The sequence below is a fragment of the Balaenoptera acutorostrata genome, chromosome 20, assembly GCF_949987535.1.
Source record: "Balaenoptera acutorostrata chromosome 20, mBalAcu1.1, whole genome shotgun sequence".
NCBI lineage: Eukaryota > Metazoa > Chordata > Mammalia > Artiodactyla > Balaenopteridae > Balaenoptera > Balaenoptera acutorostrata.
This window is the reverse complement of record NC_080083.1, coordinates 13,790,929-13,809,258: the sequence shown is the minus strand read 5'-3', so window position 1 is coordinate 13,809,258 and position 18,330 is coordinate 13,790,929. Positions and strand designations below refer to the sequence as shown.

General features: G+C 42.5%; 1 protein-coding gene across 7 annotated transcripts in view; it reads right to left on the bottom strand.

Moving 5' to 3' along the window:
- The window catches only part of SMYD4 (SET and MYND domain containing 4), a 37,064-nt gene that overhangs the window by 5,046 nt on the left and 13,688 nt on the right, over positions 1-18,330 (bottom strand). For 3 of the 7 annotated variants that reach the window (XM_007177477.2, XM_007177476.2, XM_057536004.1), the window contains exons 4-10: positions 16,435-16,524; positions 14,033-15,197; positions 3,881-4,063; positions 3,283-3,446; positions 1,972-2,104; positions 666-782; positions 338-461 (exon numbers count right to left, since the gene is read on the bottom strand). In XM_007177477.2, coding sequence (XP_007177539.2) covers positions 338-461; positions 666-782; positions 1,972-2,104; positions 3,283-3,446; positions 3,881-4,063; positions 14,033-15,197; positions 16,435-16,524 — 1,976 coding nt within the window. Of the gene's footprint in view, positions 1-94; positions 209-337; positions 462-660; positions 783-1,971; positions 2,105-3,282; positions 3,447-3,880; positions 4,064-14,032; positions 15,198-16,434; positions 16,525-18,330 lie in introns of those variants that run through there. The other 4 variants (XM_007177479.3, XM_028165276.2, XM_007177478.2 and 1 more) reach the window with 3 other exon arrangements.

The following is an 18,330-nucleotide window of genomic DNA, read 5'->3' as shown; positions in this document are numbered from 1 at the left end:
GGGAGGTGTGAATAACTGCCTGGGGGGGGTGGGGTGGGGGAGGGGACTGAGAAGAACCGCTATGACTTGGCGGTGGTGGGTTGGGGGGCGGGGGCCTGGGCAAGTTCTCCCTGGGAAACTCCCTTCAGAGCTAAGAGCTTCCCCATATCTCTCAGGAGGAAATTCTAAAGTTTCAAGGCTGTCAGCAGAACAGAAGGAAGAATCTCTCCTAAAGGGAAAATAAAGACGTGTCAACATGCTTAAAAGCACTGTAGAAAAAAAAGGAATACACAGAAGAGCCTAATAAAAGAACAGTATGTGGCCCGGTGAAGTGCTAGGAAACAAGAGAAAGACTTACCCATTGAAGAAGATTTGGGCCAGTTTGAAGAGTTCATGGCCCATCTCAACACTGGATGGCCCGTGGCGAACCTCAACCACTCGGAGACTCTTCTGTAGATGGGTGGCTGACTTCTCCCAGTCCCCTGCAAAGAAAGGAAAATCTGGTTCCAGAAAAGAACCACAGTCAACTGTGGATGAACATTTTCAGGGTAAGCAAAGCTAAATGGAAGTGAGAGCAGCCTCAGCCGAAAGACTAAGAGAGAACCAACCAGACGAGGCTAAGATCATGACCAAACACACAAGGCAGGCTCACTCCTTGGAGCGGAAGGTGAAGACACACACCTTACCTAAGGCAGCATAGGCCTGGGCCAGGTCATCCTCGATTTCTCCCACCACGCTGTGTTCCGCCAACAGGAAGCTCTCAGCATCATGCTGGCATCCCAACAACAGCTGAATGGCTCGCTCTATCAATTCAAATGAAAGTGGCCTCGTTACAGACACAAACCCCGTCTTAGAAATGAGAACCCAGCCCTTAAATTCTCTGTGGGCTGGGCTGAATGTGGAAACCCCACTTTGTCTCCTTGGCTTGTGATCAACCCACAATTTTTGTTCCAATAAAGCTGTTCTCTTATGTTTTCTCTTTCAATAGCAAAAGGTGCTGGGTGAGGCCTCCCCTCATTTACTGTGGGTTTCCAACTTCAGTTTGAAGTGGAATGACTACATTCCATTTATGGTCATTATTTCTCTTGACTCAGAAATCTAAGCTAAAGGTCAACTTTCATAAAAATAGGGTAAATAAATTCCCACGATGTCAAGCTCTAAGGCAGAGTTTTCGAAGGTAACGAGGGGTTCCATCACTCCCTTTCTGGAAAAAGTAGGATACTTACACCCACTGGGCACATGCCCCACTGCCCTTTATTTTTATTTTTTAAAATATTTATTTATTTATTTATTTTTGGCTGCCTCAGGTCTTAGTTGCCACACGTGGGATCTTTTGTTGTGGTTCACGGGCTCCAGAGCATGGGCTCAGTAGTTGTGGCGCTCGGGCTCTCTAGTTGTGGCGCATGGGCTCCAGAGTGCTTGGGTTCTGTAGCTGCGGCACGTGGGCTCTCTAGTTGTGGTGCGTGGGCTCAGTAGTTGTGGTGCACAGGCTTAGTTGCCCTGCGGCATGTGGGATCTTAGTTCCCAGACCAGGGATCAAACCTGCCTCCCCTGCGTTGGAAGGCGGATTCTTAACCACTGGACCACCAGGGAAGTCCCCCCACTGCTCTTTAGAAGAGAGATGATGCTCTGATGAGGGCAGAACAATTTCTCTAGGAAATTAGGTCACGAGGCCCTCGAATTAAACTAAATGACACTGAACTTCTGGATATGCACAAAGATCACAGATGTCAGAGATAACCCGTTAGTCTTTAACTAACTCTGATGCCTAAGAGAACAACAGCTTAAATCAGTTGGCCCTTTTTCAAGGACACCATGCAAACTGAGCTGGTAAGGGTTTGGTCTCATTGGCCTACATAGCCATCTTGTGGCTGGCATGGGGATAATTAAATTCAATTCTTCAGTCTTCACTGAGTATCCCTGAATTCAAGGTGATCTCAAAATGAATAAAAGGGAAGGGGCTGGAGGACCAAAGCAGGGAGCCAGTCTCACCTAGTTCGCCATTTCTGAGAAGCTTCCGGGCCATCCCCACCTGCTGCTGAAGGTCCTGTAGCTGAGAGACTAGGTGATCTCTGCTGACTGATTCCGTACAAGATGTGCTGCCACAGCTCAGAACATCACCTCCCTGTGGAAGTCAGTTTTCTCTTTATTCCTGTACCAGAGTCCGCTAGCGACACTGCATATGCTCACATTATAGGACTGTTCCAGAGCTTCCGACCCTACTGGGGGAAAGACTCCTGCAGTAACACACCATGACCAAGGGCAGACTGAATTTGGTTTGATGGCGGCAATTGCAATGAAAGCAGGAGCCGATCCCTGCTTGAGATTTACTTTTTGCAACCAAATTAAACTGGTACAGACCACAATTTCTTTCCATCTTGATAGCCCCTCTCTTATTTCTCTCTGGGGCTGGGACTTTGGATGACAGACACATTTCTAGTGGTTATGAAAAAGCCATAAGGAAGCAAATAGAAAAAAGGTGCTGGGTGAGGCCTCCCCACATTTGTCCTCGGGCTTGTGACTTCAGCTTTCCAACACAACCAGCTCCATGTTCTACTTACGGTTCTAAGACATTTGCTGTTTTTCAGATGCCAGAATCTGTGGCCCCATTTGGCAAGAGCAACCTGACTTCTCCGGAGGATCCTTTCCCACCCTCCTGAAGTCAGGGCCTGGGGGCTGAGTGGGGAGCACGTGGCTCCGATCTGGCCCAAATGGCTGGGGGGAAACTGTGAGTCTGATTTTCCTCCAGACGCAGGTATCAGGTTGATAAAACACAATAAGATTTTTGCCCAGATCTCTGTTAGAGTACATATGTTTTTATCCTTCTGGACCGGGGGGATCTGATGCTGGAGCTGCTAGCAGCCATCTGGTCACCGCAAGAGGGAAGTCTATCTGAGGTTGGGCTACATAATACAGAAAATGGAGCTGAGGGAGGTAGAAAGAAAAATTAGGTCTTGGTGACATTATCTGAGCCCCTGGATCATATTGTATTTGAAGTACCCCTACCCTGGGACTTCTTAGTGATTTACTTGAGCAAATAAATTCCCGGTCTCCCTGAACCCCAAATCAGTTTAGGTGGGATTTTCTGTTCTTTGCAAGAAAGAGATCACTAAATCCAACCTTTCCCTGTGGTTCCTGCAGGGGGGTAATCAATGTGCGGGGAAGATGGGCAAAAGGGAAGAGAGAGTACTGCTATCAGCACCTCTAAGTCCCAACGGCTTCCTCCTAAAGATTTAAGGCCTTTAGGCTGGATAACTGACCGCCAGGAAAAGCAAAGAGAAGGAAAGGGAGAAAGAGATTCACCTGCAGGAGTGCTCCGCAACGGTGACAACAGAAGGCTTCCCACCTGGGCCCCTGCGAGGGTCTCTGCTTCTCACGTTCACAAGGGGGACAGTTGCAGTCAAAGAAATACTGAGACCTCAGCTTCTGGCACCTCTCGGCAACACCCATCCTGCTCTCGTGGGGCCCTGCAGAGACACCACGCTTGGCCAATATTTAAAGCAAAAGAGCATCAAGCACTACTTAAAAAACTTCAGCTTAGCGGAGGGTCTGGTCAATCACTCATCATGCGACAGGTACCTTTCACTCAAACATTTGTGGAACTAGATAGAGAAACAGGCTTCTAAGTTGCGGGGACAGGAAGAAAAAGAAACCAAGAAGTTGTTCCTGGCCTATTTTCAGAATAGGACATTTACAGGGATCGAGCAGGGAGTGTCTACACGATAGTGCAGACACAACAGGGCCTAGTGAGGAGGCTTTTCTTCCCCGTAAGTAGGCACTGCCTCTGCCAGGATGCAGACTCTGCACAGGTGAGGCACCTGCCCTGTGACTTGCTCAGGCAAATGCACCCCGTCCTTTTCTGCTGGAGAAAGATGGACAGGAGAGAGGATGGAGGGCTCACCATAGCAGTGGAGAATCTCCTGCCCTTTTCTAATCTGCTGAGATGCCCGAACAGTGGCGACGGTGCTAATGAAGGACACACTGGTATTGGGGCTGCAGGAATGGTTCAGGAGGCTGACGACGGGGAACAGCCCCGTGGCAAGGCGCACCTGCCTGCTGTCGGTAATGAGGTTCTCTTCAGATCCTGAGGGTGCAAGGGGAAAAAGGGAAAAATGTGTCAGGACACTCGTCCTGGCCTCGCCCTCCATTCCTCAGAAGACGAGCTGGGCAGTCGGGCCTGAAGCGCGGCTGAGTCAGAGCTCCACAAGCTGGATCCGAGATAAATCAGATGCAGCATGACTCAGAGCCAACGCTGGTTCCAGGGAAGCAAAGCGAATGAGCACATGAAAAGTCCACCAGCATCTTGGAACCTAACCACTGTGTCTCAATACCACAAAAAATCCAAAGATTAGAATTTATAGGGAGCAATAAAAAAAGACTTATCAGTAGGGAGCCTTCCAGAGAGACAGTTTCATAATGTTCATGACAACATGGGAACCAGAGTACCAGATGAGGTTATTTCCTAAAGACTTTTAGAGTCCAAGTGTTTTTGTTTAACTGGTCTTTGGTTGGTTAATAGAACAAGTAACCTAATTACTATCCTAAACTAAATAGGCCTGTCATATATTTTTAAAAATCAATATTTCTTATGCTCATCTCTACATTCTGCCCTTTGTCCCAACTTGATGGGAAATCAGTCAAGCAGTAGTTCTCACTGAAAAAACTCTTTGGACCACTTCTATTCCAGACAGTCTCATGTCCCTAACCATCTCTTCTTTGAAGCACAATTAAACCAGCAATTTAACCACGTGATTGAAAATTAGGAAGGAAGGAAGAAAAAAGCCTCTAAGCAGTGAGGCTATTTCTGCACCAAGGCTCATGCACTTACATTCATATGTGAATTCTCTGTATTCTGCTGCAGGCCCACTTCCTCTTATTTTAGTCACAGTTTGAACTGGCGTGGTTATTCAGTTTCTCAGCCCACCACAGTCCAGAAACAGAGAACTAATAAGAGGCAGGTTTTCTGACAATGGCAAGGGAGACGGGGACAGACTGGAGGAGGAGGCAGAAAACTTATACAAGAATAACAGCCTCAGGCAAACAAAAACACTAGCACCACTCCGAGCTTAACCAGAGGTTCTCAGACTGACACCATACTTGCACGGGTTTTTGTCATAGCTATCTATGTCTCAGGAGGATGCATGTACAGATAACCTTGGGCATACAGAAAGGCTTAAACTGTGTTCAGCAGCCGTGGTGTAAGCAAGAGGAGATAGTGTTTCTGACAAAGCTGGATGAAATATGAAAGATATTGGTACTTAGAGGGGAACTTTCAGTTTTCTGGAAAACTGATAAGCCATCAGATAATTGTGGTATCACCATATATGCCAGGAATCTCAATGCACCAATCACCAAATAATGCGGTCTAGATACATATGAAATGAATAAAGAAAATACAAACCATCATGTGAAAATGTTCTAGAAAGGAAAACATTAACTATAAGGAATAATACTGTCTCTCTGCAGACAATTCTATTACCTGCTGCTGTGGAAGACAAGAATTAGAACAAGTAAATAAAATTTGCAGGGAATCCAAATGACTCAATTTTAGTCAACAATTCTACAGATTGTATTGAAATCTTTCATTAGAGCTTCTCCTAAGAGCTTAACTGATTTTAGTGTCCCCTCCCCCCAACCCTTGTCCAAGGCCTACCTTCTGGTACATGTACTAATGAGCAGTAGAAATGCTAAAAGGTAAGGAGGCAGCAGGAAGGAGCAGCACAGGGCAGTTTGTCGTCTGAATAATCAGCCTCTGCATAATTAAAAGTTGACTTGCATTCCCAACTACTGATAACTGGCAATCTATATTAGAACAGCTGCTAAAATGTTCCCAGAGAAAATTATCACAATACACATGAGTAATGTCAGCTTCGTGAATTATTTATGGATTATCCTCTAACAGAAGTAGGCCCAGGAACACAGTGGGGTGAGTATTTATGTCAGAGTTGAATTTCTCTCTAATTATCTCTACAAAATTAAGTATTGATTTTAAAAATTATTCAATATTTTGCATTAGTCATCTATTAGCAGAGATCATAGAAAGTGAGAATGTGTATGTACCTTAACTACCAAATTTAATATGTGACATTTTGTGCACAAAACAAACAAAAAACAAAAAAAGAGGGCCTGAGTATTTTACGAAAAGTGTATCTTGCTAATATCCTTAGTACATTTAGTAAAGAAAAAAAGATTCATTCACAATACTTTCAGAATATACCTGTTCTGGTAGATATTTTTCAAAACAAGAACTTTTTGTGTAAAACAAGTCATCAAGGACCCACAGTGAAGGTAGATTCCTCGGTTGCTGAAGAGTGAAAGCAAACGGCAGTGAACTGATCTGAACCTCCACAGAACCTCATTAAGCCTCGTTATGATGTGAATCTAGATACATCACGAATATGCCATTCCCACCGAGAGAGATCCACATACACCAAGGTCTGGAATACCATCAGTGGCCAGTTCTATCCCTTAAAATAAGTACCAAAGAGAGATTTCTGAGGAACTTTGATTAAATAGGATTTATACAAAGATAATAACATACATTTTTATAGGTTTTGTCAAAGTCTATCCAAGTTAACACTTTAATCCTTCTTCTGTGCTACTAATGAAACAGCTGCTAATGAAATTCAATGAGAACACTAAACTGGGAGGTGTTGGAACCCCAAAGAAATAATAAAAAGGGATGAAACAAGATTAGAAATATTAGCAGACTGAGATAAAATTAAACTGAATTAACAAATGAAAGTGAACATTGCTGGTGGGCGTGTAACTGGTACAACTTTCCTGGAGGGCAATTTTGCAGTATGTATTAAGTGCCTTAAAAATGTTCATGTAAAAAAATGCTCTTATCATTTGAACTATTTTATTGTTTAAAGAAACTAATTAAATTAAAAAAGAAATACATGGCAATGAGAAAAAAATTAAAAAACTGAAAATTATAGAGAAAATAACAGTCATTTATAATCCTCTCAGTCAGCTATAAGATTTTGGTGCATTTTCTTAGTCTTCTTTCTAGCCTTATATATGGATTTTTAACATAATTGGCAACATGGTGCACATGGTGATTTGTAAGTTATTTCTTTTTTAAAATTATTATTTTTTATTTTATTTTTAAAATACATTTATTTATTTATTTTTGGCTGTGTTGGGTCTTTGTTGCTGTGCGTGGGCTTTCTCTAGTTGCGGCGAGCGGGGGCTACTCTTCGTTGCCGTGCGCAGGCTTCTCATTGCGGTGGCTTCTCTTGTTGTGGAGCACAGGCTCTAGGCGCGTGGGCTTCAGTAGTTGCGGCATGTGGGCTCAGTAGCTGTGGCTCACGGGCTCTAGCGCGCAGGCTCAGTATTTGTGGTGCATGGGCTTAGGTGCTCCACGGCATGTGGGATCTTCCTGGACCAGGGCTTGAACCTGTGTCCCTTGCATTGCCAGGCGGATTCTTAACCACTGCGGCACCAGGGAAGCCCTGTAAGTTATTTCTTTTTCACTTAATATATCATGGCCATTTCTTTATACCCTAACCTGAAATGTATATTAAAATTAAAAAAAGGACTTCCCTGGTGGTGTAGTGGTTAAGAATCCGCCTGCCAATGCAGAGGACACGGGTTCGATCCCTGCTCCGGGAAGATCCCAAATGCCCCGGAGCAACTAAGCCGGCGAGCCACAACTACTGAAGCCCGCACACCTAGAGCCTGTGTCCTGCGAAGAGAAGCCACTGCAATGAGAAGCCTGTGCACTGCAACGAAGAGTAGCCCCCGCTCGCCACAACTAGAGAAAGCCTGTGTGCAGCAACGAAGACCCAACACAGCCAAAAATTTAAAAAAATTAAAAAATAAAAATGAGCTGCATAGTTGCTAGAGATGTTCTCTCATTTTGTCACTCACATTTTAATTTTTGTTTACGGGTGTTTGGAGGTGGGGAGTGTTAAAACAACAACTATTTCATTTGCTGACAATGCTGTGTGCCAGCAACTTTGCTTGGGCTCAGCTGAACGTTCTTTCTGCTAGTCTTGCCTGGGATTACCCATATGATTGCAGTCATCTGGCACGCGGTCTTTCGTCCTCAGGGAGGCTAGCCCAGGCTTGTTCACAGTCCACACCATCATTTTAAGAAGGTAACAATGGCAGCTGCAATGTCTCTTTTTTTTAAAAAAATAAATGTATTTATTTATTTTTGGCTGTGTTGGGTCTCCGTTGCTGCGCGCGGGCTTTCTCTAGTTGCAGCGAGCGGGGGCTACTCTTCATTGTGGTGCGTGGACTCCTCACTGCGGTGGCTTCTCTTGTTGTGGAGCACGGGCTCTAGGCACGCGGGCTTCAGGAGTTGTGGCACGCGGGCTTCAGTAGTTGTGGCTCGCGGGCTCTAGAGCACAGGCTCAGTAGTTGTGGCACACGGGCTTAGTTGCTCCGCAGCATGTGGGATCTTCTGGGACCAGGGCTCGAACCCGTGTCCCCCACATTGGCAGGTGGATTCTTAACCACTGCACCACCAGGGAAGCCCCTGCAAGGTCTCTTTTAAGGCTTAGACTCATTAAGTCACATAACATCACTTGTACTGCATTCCATTGGTCAAAGCAAGATTCAGCAGGGGAAATAGACTCTCCCCTTTGATGGGAGAAAAATCAATGTCAAGTTGCAAAGGGGCAAACATACAGGGATGGGAGGAACTGTTGTGGTCATTTTTGCAGAGTCTTCCCTAGAGGCCTGGAGGTTCATCTAGTCCTCTTATTATCCATATGAGAATACTGACCCACACAAAGGTTCAGCACCCTGAGCTGAGAGTAAGTGGTTAGACTGAGCAGAACAGGAACTCAGGTCTGCTGCCTCCTAGTCCAATGTTTTCATTCCTTCAAGGACCTCTTTCACCCACATTCTCTGTCTTCTTTTCTGATTATAGCGTTTTTGAAATTTGGTATTTAAGTTAAATCTAGCTATATTCTAATTACCTAAATTCGGTATTATATACTTTAGAAAGCTTCTCTTACCACCTTAAAACTATGTAAAAGTTCACTTATCTTTTTCTAGATATTTTCTGCTTTAATTTTAATTTATTCATTATTATTATTATTATTTGGCTGAGCTGCGTGGCTTGTGGGATCTTAGTTCCCCAACCAGAGATTGAACCTGGGCCCTTGGCAGTGAAAGCTTGGAGAACCACCACTGGACTGCCAGGGAATTTCCTGAATTTTTAAATATTTAACTTTTTAATGGCTTGAAGAAAGAGTCTAATACTTTTGGGGGGCTATCACATTAGTGCCATACTGTTTTTAATTACTGTAGCTCAATGCTGATATGAAATCTGATAGTACCAAGCCCCTTCAGTACTCTTTAAAACAGAAAGGCTACTCTTTTCTTCTTTTTTTAATATTTATTTATTTACTTACTTACTGATTTTGCCTGTACCAGGTCTTAGTTGCGGCATGTGGGATCTTTAGTTGTGGCATGTAGGCTCTTAGCTGTGGCAGGCGGGCTTCTTAGTTGCGGCATGCAAACTCTTAGCTGTGGCATGCATGTGGGATCTAGTTCCCCGACCAGGGATCGAACCTGGGGCCCCTGCACTGGGAGTGCAGAGTCTTGCCCACTGGACCACCAGGGAAGTCCCACAAAAAGGCTATTCTTACCCATTTATTCAAGATGAACTTTAGAATCATTGTCAAATTTTAAGAAAAATCCAACTGTGATTTTGTTGGAAACTGCATTAGACTGATTAGGTTAATGTGGGAAAACTGCCATTTTTACAGTGTTCCGTGTTTCCTTCTAAGGATCTGGCATGTCTCTGCATTTATCCAAGCCTTGTTTTATATCCCTCCAAATTAAAATATCCTTCAACATTTCTGGAAGAAATCCTACTTGGTCATATATGATTGTTCCTTTAGTAAACTGCTGGATGTGACATAGCAGTGATTTTTTTTCAGGGTTTCTACATCCATATTCACATGTGAGACTGGTCTATAGTTTTTACTCCGGGCTTTGTAAAATGAGTGGGAAAGGGTTCTCGGTTCCTCCATGCCCTGGAACAGTTTATACTGTATAAAAACGATCTGTTCCTTGAAAGATATTTTTCCTTTTATCTTTAAAAAATGTGGCTAAATATGTTCCTTAAAAGTTTTAAAGAACTCACATGAAAAAGAGTGGGTATGGCTTGTTTTTATGGAACTATTTTGATAACTTTTTCAATTTCTTCCACAATTACTAGATTTTTAAAGTATTTTCCTCCCTCTGGAAAAATTTAGGCAATTTATATTTTTCCACAAAGTTGTCTATTTACTATTTTCAAATTCAATAATCTAAAATTGTATTAAATATTTGCTATAAATTTTAGAATGAATTTATATCATTGGCTATATCCCCTTCATCGTTTCTAACTTTGTGGCATTTTCCCCTAGATTTCTTAATTAGATTTGCCAAATCTTTGTCTCTATCAGGAGTCTGTAAACTGTAGCCTGTGTGCCAAATCCTGCCTGGTGCCTCTTTCTGTACATATGTGGTCTAAGAATGGTTTTTGCTTTTTTTTTTTTGGCCATGCCATGAGGCTTGTGGAATCTTAGTTCCCCAATCAGGGATTGAACCTGGGCCCTCAGCAGTGAGAGCATGGAGTCCTAACCACTGGACCACCAGGGAATTCCTGTTTTTTACATGTTTAAGTGGTTGAAAAAAGGTGAAAAGAATAATTCTCATGACATGAAAAATTTTAGGAAATTCAACTTTCAGTGTCAATAATAAACTTTTATTGGAGTCCAGCCAGGCTCATTCATATGTATACTTTCTATGGTTGCTTTCATGCTACAGGGGCAGTTGAGTAGTTGCAAAAGAGACCATACGTCCTGCAAAGCCCCAAATATTTACTATGTGGCGCTTTACAGAAAAAGCTGGCCAAACCCTGGTCTATAGGACACAAGCTTTGGTGGATATATCTCTGAATCCCCTATTTTATTGTGTTATCTTGGTTTCCAGATCCTTATTAATATATTTGATCGAAGTCAGAGTGGTATATTAAAGTTTCTTACAACTATGGAGTTTTTGCCAGTTTCTCCTTGTATACTCAGTCACTTTTGTTTTATAGACACAATCTCTATGTTCCTGAGAGCTAAGGTTGATGATATATTGCAGAAGAGTCTCCTTTACAAAAATAAAATGCCTTCTTTGTTTTACTATATATCGTACCTTGAGCCCTACTGTTTCATATTAATATTAACACCCTGATTTACTTGTGATTCCTGACATGTCTTGCCCACTTTGTGTTAAGTGTCACTTTTGTAAACAGAATATACTTGGATTTTAATCTTTTTGACCCATTCTGAAAGATTAATTTAAGAGTTTAGCCCATTTTTATTTACTACTATAGACTCATTTTTATCATCTTCCTATCTTTTGCTCTGTGAACTATTTTTTTTAATGTTTTTTGTTTTTTCCCTAGAATGAAGGGAAAGGTTTACAACCAATTTTAAATTTACTGAAGTTACCACCATGTGAATAAGTGTTTTTAATTCTAAAAATATAGAACAGTTCAAAGAAAAAAGTAGCAATCACCCATATTTCCACTTTCAGAATTCATCACTGTTAATTAAGATTTTGGTATTTTTACTTCTAGTGTTATTTTTTCCTATGTATAGATATATTTAAAACATCATATAAGTAAGAATAAATCATGCATAAAATATTAGAACCTCATAGATGAAGACAGAGTCTCCAATCCTCTTTCCGTCACTCCAGGTCTCCAGTATTATGCTACGTATCTATTTTTCTAGTCCTTTTTAGCCACAGAAAATACAGGTATTTCTGGCTATACACAGTCTTCCTACCAAAATTCACTCTTAACAACTTGTGAAAAATTTTACTCAAAACTTGCTATGCAAATAAAAAATTGACTGTAATGAAATCTCAGGCACAAGGAGCAACAAATTTTAGGCGAAGATTCTCTGACTGTAAGAGGGAGGCCAATGAAGGAAGGTGGACGGAAAACACTTTCGTTTGTCCCTATCGCTCTGCCATCCTGCCTCAGGGATTCAGCCTGAGTTAGTGGTCACTGCTATTGTTTACCCAGAAAATAGTTTCCATAGTTTTTAGAGCTACTGACATTTACATCTTTTTTGTATGTTCTACTAAGTATTTTAGAGGCAAGACACAACAGAATCAAGAGTTGGCAGCTTTCTGCCGTATAATCTGGAAGCTCCATATACTATTTTTTATATTCAGAAAAACAAAACAAAATGAAAACAGTAGTTTTTAAAATGGCAGTGAATGTACCCTAGGGGAAATATAATTCTGGAAAAACACTCAACAGATACATATTTTAGAAGGTAGCAATGGCTCAAAGCAGCAAAAGCAGAGAAGAAAACGGAGACTAGCTTGCAGTGTGATTTTGTTGTATCATGGGATGAGGCCAGTGCTATTTTTGGATGTTCCATGCACTTCAGGATGCGGAATTGAGTCCTGCCCCAAAATACCTCTAGTGAAATACTATACACTATACAACTTGGCAGCTGAATTAAAATTAAAGGTAAAAGGGCTTCCCTGGTGGCGCAGTGGTTGAGAGTCTGCCTGCCGATGCAGGGGACACGGGTTCGAGCACTGGTCTGGGAGGATCCCGCGTGCCGCGGGGCAACTGGGCCCGTGGGCCATGACTGCTGAGCCTGCGCGTCTGGAGCCTGTGCTCCGCAACAAGAGAGGCCGCGATGGTGGGAGGCCTGCGCACCGCGATGAGGAGTGGCCCCCGCTTGCTGCAACTGGAGAGGGCCCTCGCACAGAAACGAAGACACCCAACACAGCCAAAAAATAAATGAATAAATAAATAAATAATAAAAACAAAGGAATTCCTTTAAAAAAAAAATTAAAGGTAAAAATATATAAACAAAAGGTTGACAGAATTCTAGATTACCTAATATGACACGATCAGAAGACTTAAGCATGTATATAGTTTAGTGAAGCCACATTTAATATTAATCTGCCTATAAATCCTAGGTGTAGATATGACCTAATTCCTCCCCTCCACAGGATTAATTAGGAAATTGAGAAAAGTATAATGAGCTGATTGAATTGAAACACATTATCTGCTAAAATGGAGATCACACAATAGAAATACTGGAAACGCCATTTCTTTTCTAATAATAGTACCCATTGTCAGTACAGTCGTATTAGAGATGGCACTCATGATGCTGGGCACGTGCAACCTCCCCATCTACCTTAACAGCCTCTTCTATAGGGTCTGGTTCAGGAAAGCAGGGCTAGGCTGGTCTGTGCCTAGAGGTGGCCCCCAGATTGTTGGCCCCCTGACCAGAAGCCAGCCCAAACACAGGCTGGCCAACAGCTTACAGCAGCATTGTGTGAAAAGCTGTGAGGGGCCAGATTCCTTTCTCGGAAATTTAAAACAGAAGAATGGGAGAAAACCTGGCACTTGAAAACAGAAGAGAGTAGCTGAGTCAAAGGAGTGAGTTAGGATTCTGATACCTTAACTACAGACCCTGCTCCTTCTGCAGTCTTGTTTATCCATTGTTTCAGCTTTCCTCCACAATCAGAAATTAATAGTGTAATAGGTTTTTTTTTAAACAGTGTAGTTTTTTTTTTAAGATTTTTTTTTTGATGTGGACCATTTTTTTTTTTTTAAGTCTTTATTGAATTTGTTACAATATTGCTTCTGTTTTATGTTTTGGTTCCTTGGCCATGAGGCCCGTGGGGTCTTAGCTCCCCAACCAGGGATTGAACTTGCACCCCTAGCATTGGAAGGCAAAGTCTCAACCGCTGGACTGCCAGGGAAGTCCCACCTTTTTTTTTTTTTGGTAATAGGGTTTTAAAGTATTTTTACAAACAAACACATCAGCTTCACAACTCTGTAAAGTTAGATGCGATTAAACTATCCATTTTACAAATGAGAAAGCTGAGGCAGAGTAGGATCAAAATAATTTGAGGTCACATAGCTTCTCAATGGCATAATCATAAGACAGCTGTGTTTTCCCTTAGGCCACTGATTTGTTTGAATGCTACTGTTCTCCTTTACAGTCCTTTCTCCGCAAACATTAGCTACATCAAGAAGAATATTGTAAGGCAGAAAAAAGAGTTTCCCTCTTACCTGTTTGCTGTATGGTTGTTATCGCCTGAGCATTACACTGTAGCTGTAACATGTGTCTCAGCATGGCCACTCCCCAAATATTCAACTCTGGATACAACATAGGAGCCACTGCTGCTTTCAGCTTAGACGATTTCAGACCTGTTGTGAAGGCCTGTAAACTGGCTGCTTCGAGCTGCCTGCACAGTGCAGAAACACTCAGAGCACAGAGGAATTTGTGCACAGGGCTATGGTTTCCAGTATGGGGTAAAAGGCTGAAGACAGCATTATAATTATTTTCATACTTCCCGTTAATATCACACCCAGGAATTGGGGTCTCAACTGTTTTGCCCTTTTTTTTACTCTCCCCTCCCACGTCATAACTGAGTATTTGCGCCAGATTCTTGCTTTCAGGTAAACAGATATCCCTGTTAGTAATCTCACCACAAAGCTTATTTATGACTTTGCCAGCCTCCTCAAATCTAGCTAAAAGAGTCGACCTCAGGGCAATGTGGCAAAAAACACCCAGTGTGAGAAGCAGCCCCCCTAGAGAACACTCTATACTATGGTAGAGATCCCAGGCCTGCTGCAAACACTCTTGGCTGCAATACTTGGCATAACTGCATCCATCACAGGGAACTGGGGCCAAAGTGTGCTTCAAACATCGGTGACAGTAGAGGTCCGCATTGGTAGCTCTGGTATCCCACTTGCTCTCGAGGCCATGATGCCATGGTGGCATTTCTCCTGGGTTAAGGACACTCACAAAAGCATCCTCTTTCACCAGAAGCTCTCCTGGGAGAATATCTTTTGTGGCAACCAGATAGCGGCCTTTTAAAGGGTCCGTACATAAGCTGACAGATGATGATGTGTTGGAAATTTGTTCATTCTCTTCCCTTAGGTCCATATCCTCAAAGGCTTTGGTTAGAGCTGCTGGGGAGGTTTCTGTGAGATTCCCCTTTTCTTGTACCTTTACTTTCAGACGACAGAGGGTTCTCTGCAGAATCTGAAATTGGGAAGCTGCTAGGGTTGGTTTGGCAGCAAAGTTACTTTCAAGATCACTGATGGTCTGGCTTGCCTCCTGTGGTCTCCCCAGGGTCACCAGACACTCCGCCTTACGCAACAGCAACTTGGGTTGCAATCCCTCTGGATATCCATGCGTCTGTGCTCTGACGATGTCTTTAAGGCATGTCTGCAAACAGAAAGAAAATCCCAAAATGACCCTTGGTCCCTACTCTTAAATGTCCACTTGAAAGTCTTAACAAAAATCTACAAGTTAAGGATTATTAAAAATGGAGCAACTACGATCATGTGCTTATTTCTCTAAATCATGTTCTACTGTGATCTTTTAATTGAATGATTAGAAACAGAAGAAGATATTATGTTTAACTGTCATTAAATATTTCTGATTCTAAGGAAAAAAGTCTTACAGATAGAAGAAGCATAGCATGATGATTAAGAGGGCATCCCAGTACGGACTCTGCCTCTTGCTAGCTGTATGACCTTGTGCAAATGAATTAATTTCTCAGTGTCTTAGTTTTCTCATCTGAAAAACAGGGATAATAATACCTCACAGGATAGAAATAAAAATGAAAATAAGGTAATATATCTAAAGTGTTAAAAAGATGCCTGGAACATAGTATGTGCTCAATACATGGGAATCATTATTATAAGAAGTAACAATATAGGGAAGTTATAAAGGGCTAAACGTTTCACAAGGTCTTCCCACTGCTGTCTATAGTAGCCCAGGCCTTTCTTGCTTAGGGCCTGGACTTAGATTCTTGCTCTTCTCTCTTAGTCCAAAGGGCTTAAGTGTGAACTTGCGGTGACTCAAATAGTTCTTAACTCTAGGGTATACTTTAAATTTTTGTAGAATTCCAAAATGGATGTGCCCAAGTGGCATTTTAGAGTTTGTCCTTAGACCTCAATTTGGGGATGAGGAGGAAGCCACTCATCTGAAGTCCCCCCACCCAATAGGCATTTCAGTGCAACTTTTACTTTCCCGCTCAAAATCTATATTGAGGGTGAGACTTATTATTGCAGGGATATTCTTGAACATGCTCATCTACTTATTAAAAATACCACCCTGAACAAGTAAATAGTGTGCAAACACTTGGAACCTGAAGTATTATTAGCAACGTATCTCATAGCTGATCTTGACACTGAGCACTGCTGACCCACTGGATAGAGTCCATGGCCCTGGGGAATGTGCATGTCTCTTTCCTGCCAACCCACACTACCCCATGTAATCACCTGAGACAGGTGAAGTGAATCAGGAGAAAGAACAAGTTCGGGAGGGTATCAATTTGCTTCCAATTCAACCAGTTCCAATTTTAGCTTTCTAATGTAGAAGCAGGGATGAAGGTCTAGTCCTCCAGGGAACCCCCCTGCAGATCCTCTCCAATCACACCAGGCATCCTGATACTCACTTCATACTGACCCAGGTGGAAGAGGGCTGCAGAGCGATTGGCGTAACACAGTGAAATGTCCTCAGAGTTGGGCCTTGAATGCGATACTCCCTGCAGAACAATGCACCGGTTAAAGGTATACATGGAAACTAGCGTCTTTAGAGTTTTGTTTTTTTTTTCCCCGATAATAGGGGCTCTGCTACTAAAGACTGTATGAAATTGGGTAAGTTACTGGATCTCTTTGTGCTTCACCTGCTTCATTTTTAACTACCTTAGAACAGAGGTGTGAAGATCAAGTGAGGAAATAAATAGGTAAAGCACTTTGAAGACAGCAGCTTCAGACACAGCTTCAGCCACAAACAGTACTAAAGGTAAATGAAAACTGAGGAGCATAATCCGGCACATAACGAAGTGTGAGTGGAACAAATAGAAATTCACAAATGAAGAAACACAAATGATACGTGGGAAACAATTCATATACAGATAGTCAAATACATGAAAATGAAAGTAGAAAAGGGCTACTTTTTTCTACCACCAAATTGGCAAGGATTAATAATAATCATAAAGGTGGGACTTCCCTGGTGGCCCAGTGGTTAAGAATCCGCCTGCCAATGCAGGGGACAAGGGTTCAAGCCCTGGTCCGGGAAGATCCCACATGCCGTGGAGCAACTAAGCCCGTGCGCCACAACTACTGAGCCTGCGCTCTAGAGCCCACGCGCCACAACTACTGAAGCCCGCGCGCCTAGAGCCCATGCTCCGCAACAAGAGAAGCCACCGCAGTGAGAAGCCTGGGCACCGCAATGAACAGTAGCCCCCGCTCGCTGCAGCTAGAGAAAGCCCGCGCGCAGCAACGAAGACCCAAACACAGCCAAAAAAAAACTTTTTAAAATAAAAATAAAGGTGGCATCTCCAATCACTGGAGAAAAGATAGGGATTATTCAATAAAAGTATTGGAACAAGTAGCCACTGAGGAAAAATAAAGTTGGTTCTCGATATATGATAATATAACTTTCATTAGGATAAATAACAAATGGATCAAAATCTTAATATAAAAATTGAAACTAAGAGAGCACCAGAAGAAACTATATAAATAATCTAAAGTGATGTTGGAGTCAGAAATACCTTTCTAATTATGACACAAAACCCAGAAGTCATAAAAGGTTAATGAATTTGACCACATAAAAATAAAAAATTTCTTTGTAGCAAAAAACCAATAAAAGCAGTATCAAAAGACAAACGTTGAGGGCTTCCCAGGTGGCGCAGTGGTTGAGAATCTGCCTGCTAATGCAGGGGACACGGGTTCGAGCCCTGGCCTGGGAAGATCCCACATGCCGCAGAGCGGCTGGGCCCGTGAGCCACAACTGCTGAGCCTGCGCGTCTGGAGCCTGTGCTCCGCAACAAGAGAGGCCGCGACAGTGAGAGGCCCGCGCATCGCGATGAAGAGTGGCCCCCGCTTGCCACAACTGGAGAAAGCCCTCGCACAGAAACGAAGACCCAACACAGCCAAAATCAATCAATCAATCAATCAATCAAACATACGCATCTGATTCAAGATCCTCAATTTAAAAAAAAAAAAAAAAAGACAAACGTTGAACTGGAAAAAATATTTGCAACTATTACAGGCAAAGGGCTCATTTCTTTACTTTATGAACAGTTCCTACAGATCAATAAGATGGCAACCAATAATTCAGTAGGAAAATAAGCAAATGATATGAACAATTCTAATGGGAAATATAAATGGCTCTTAAACAAACGAAAAGATGCTCAACCTCATTCATAATCAGCAAAATGCAAATTAAAACTCTACTGAGATGCCATTTTTTACTTATCAGATTCGCAAAGAAGTAAAACTGATAGCATACTGAGTTGGCATAGGAGTGGGATAATGGTCATTCTCATACATTGCTAGTGGGAGTG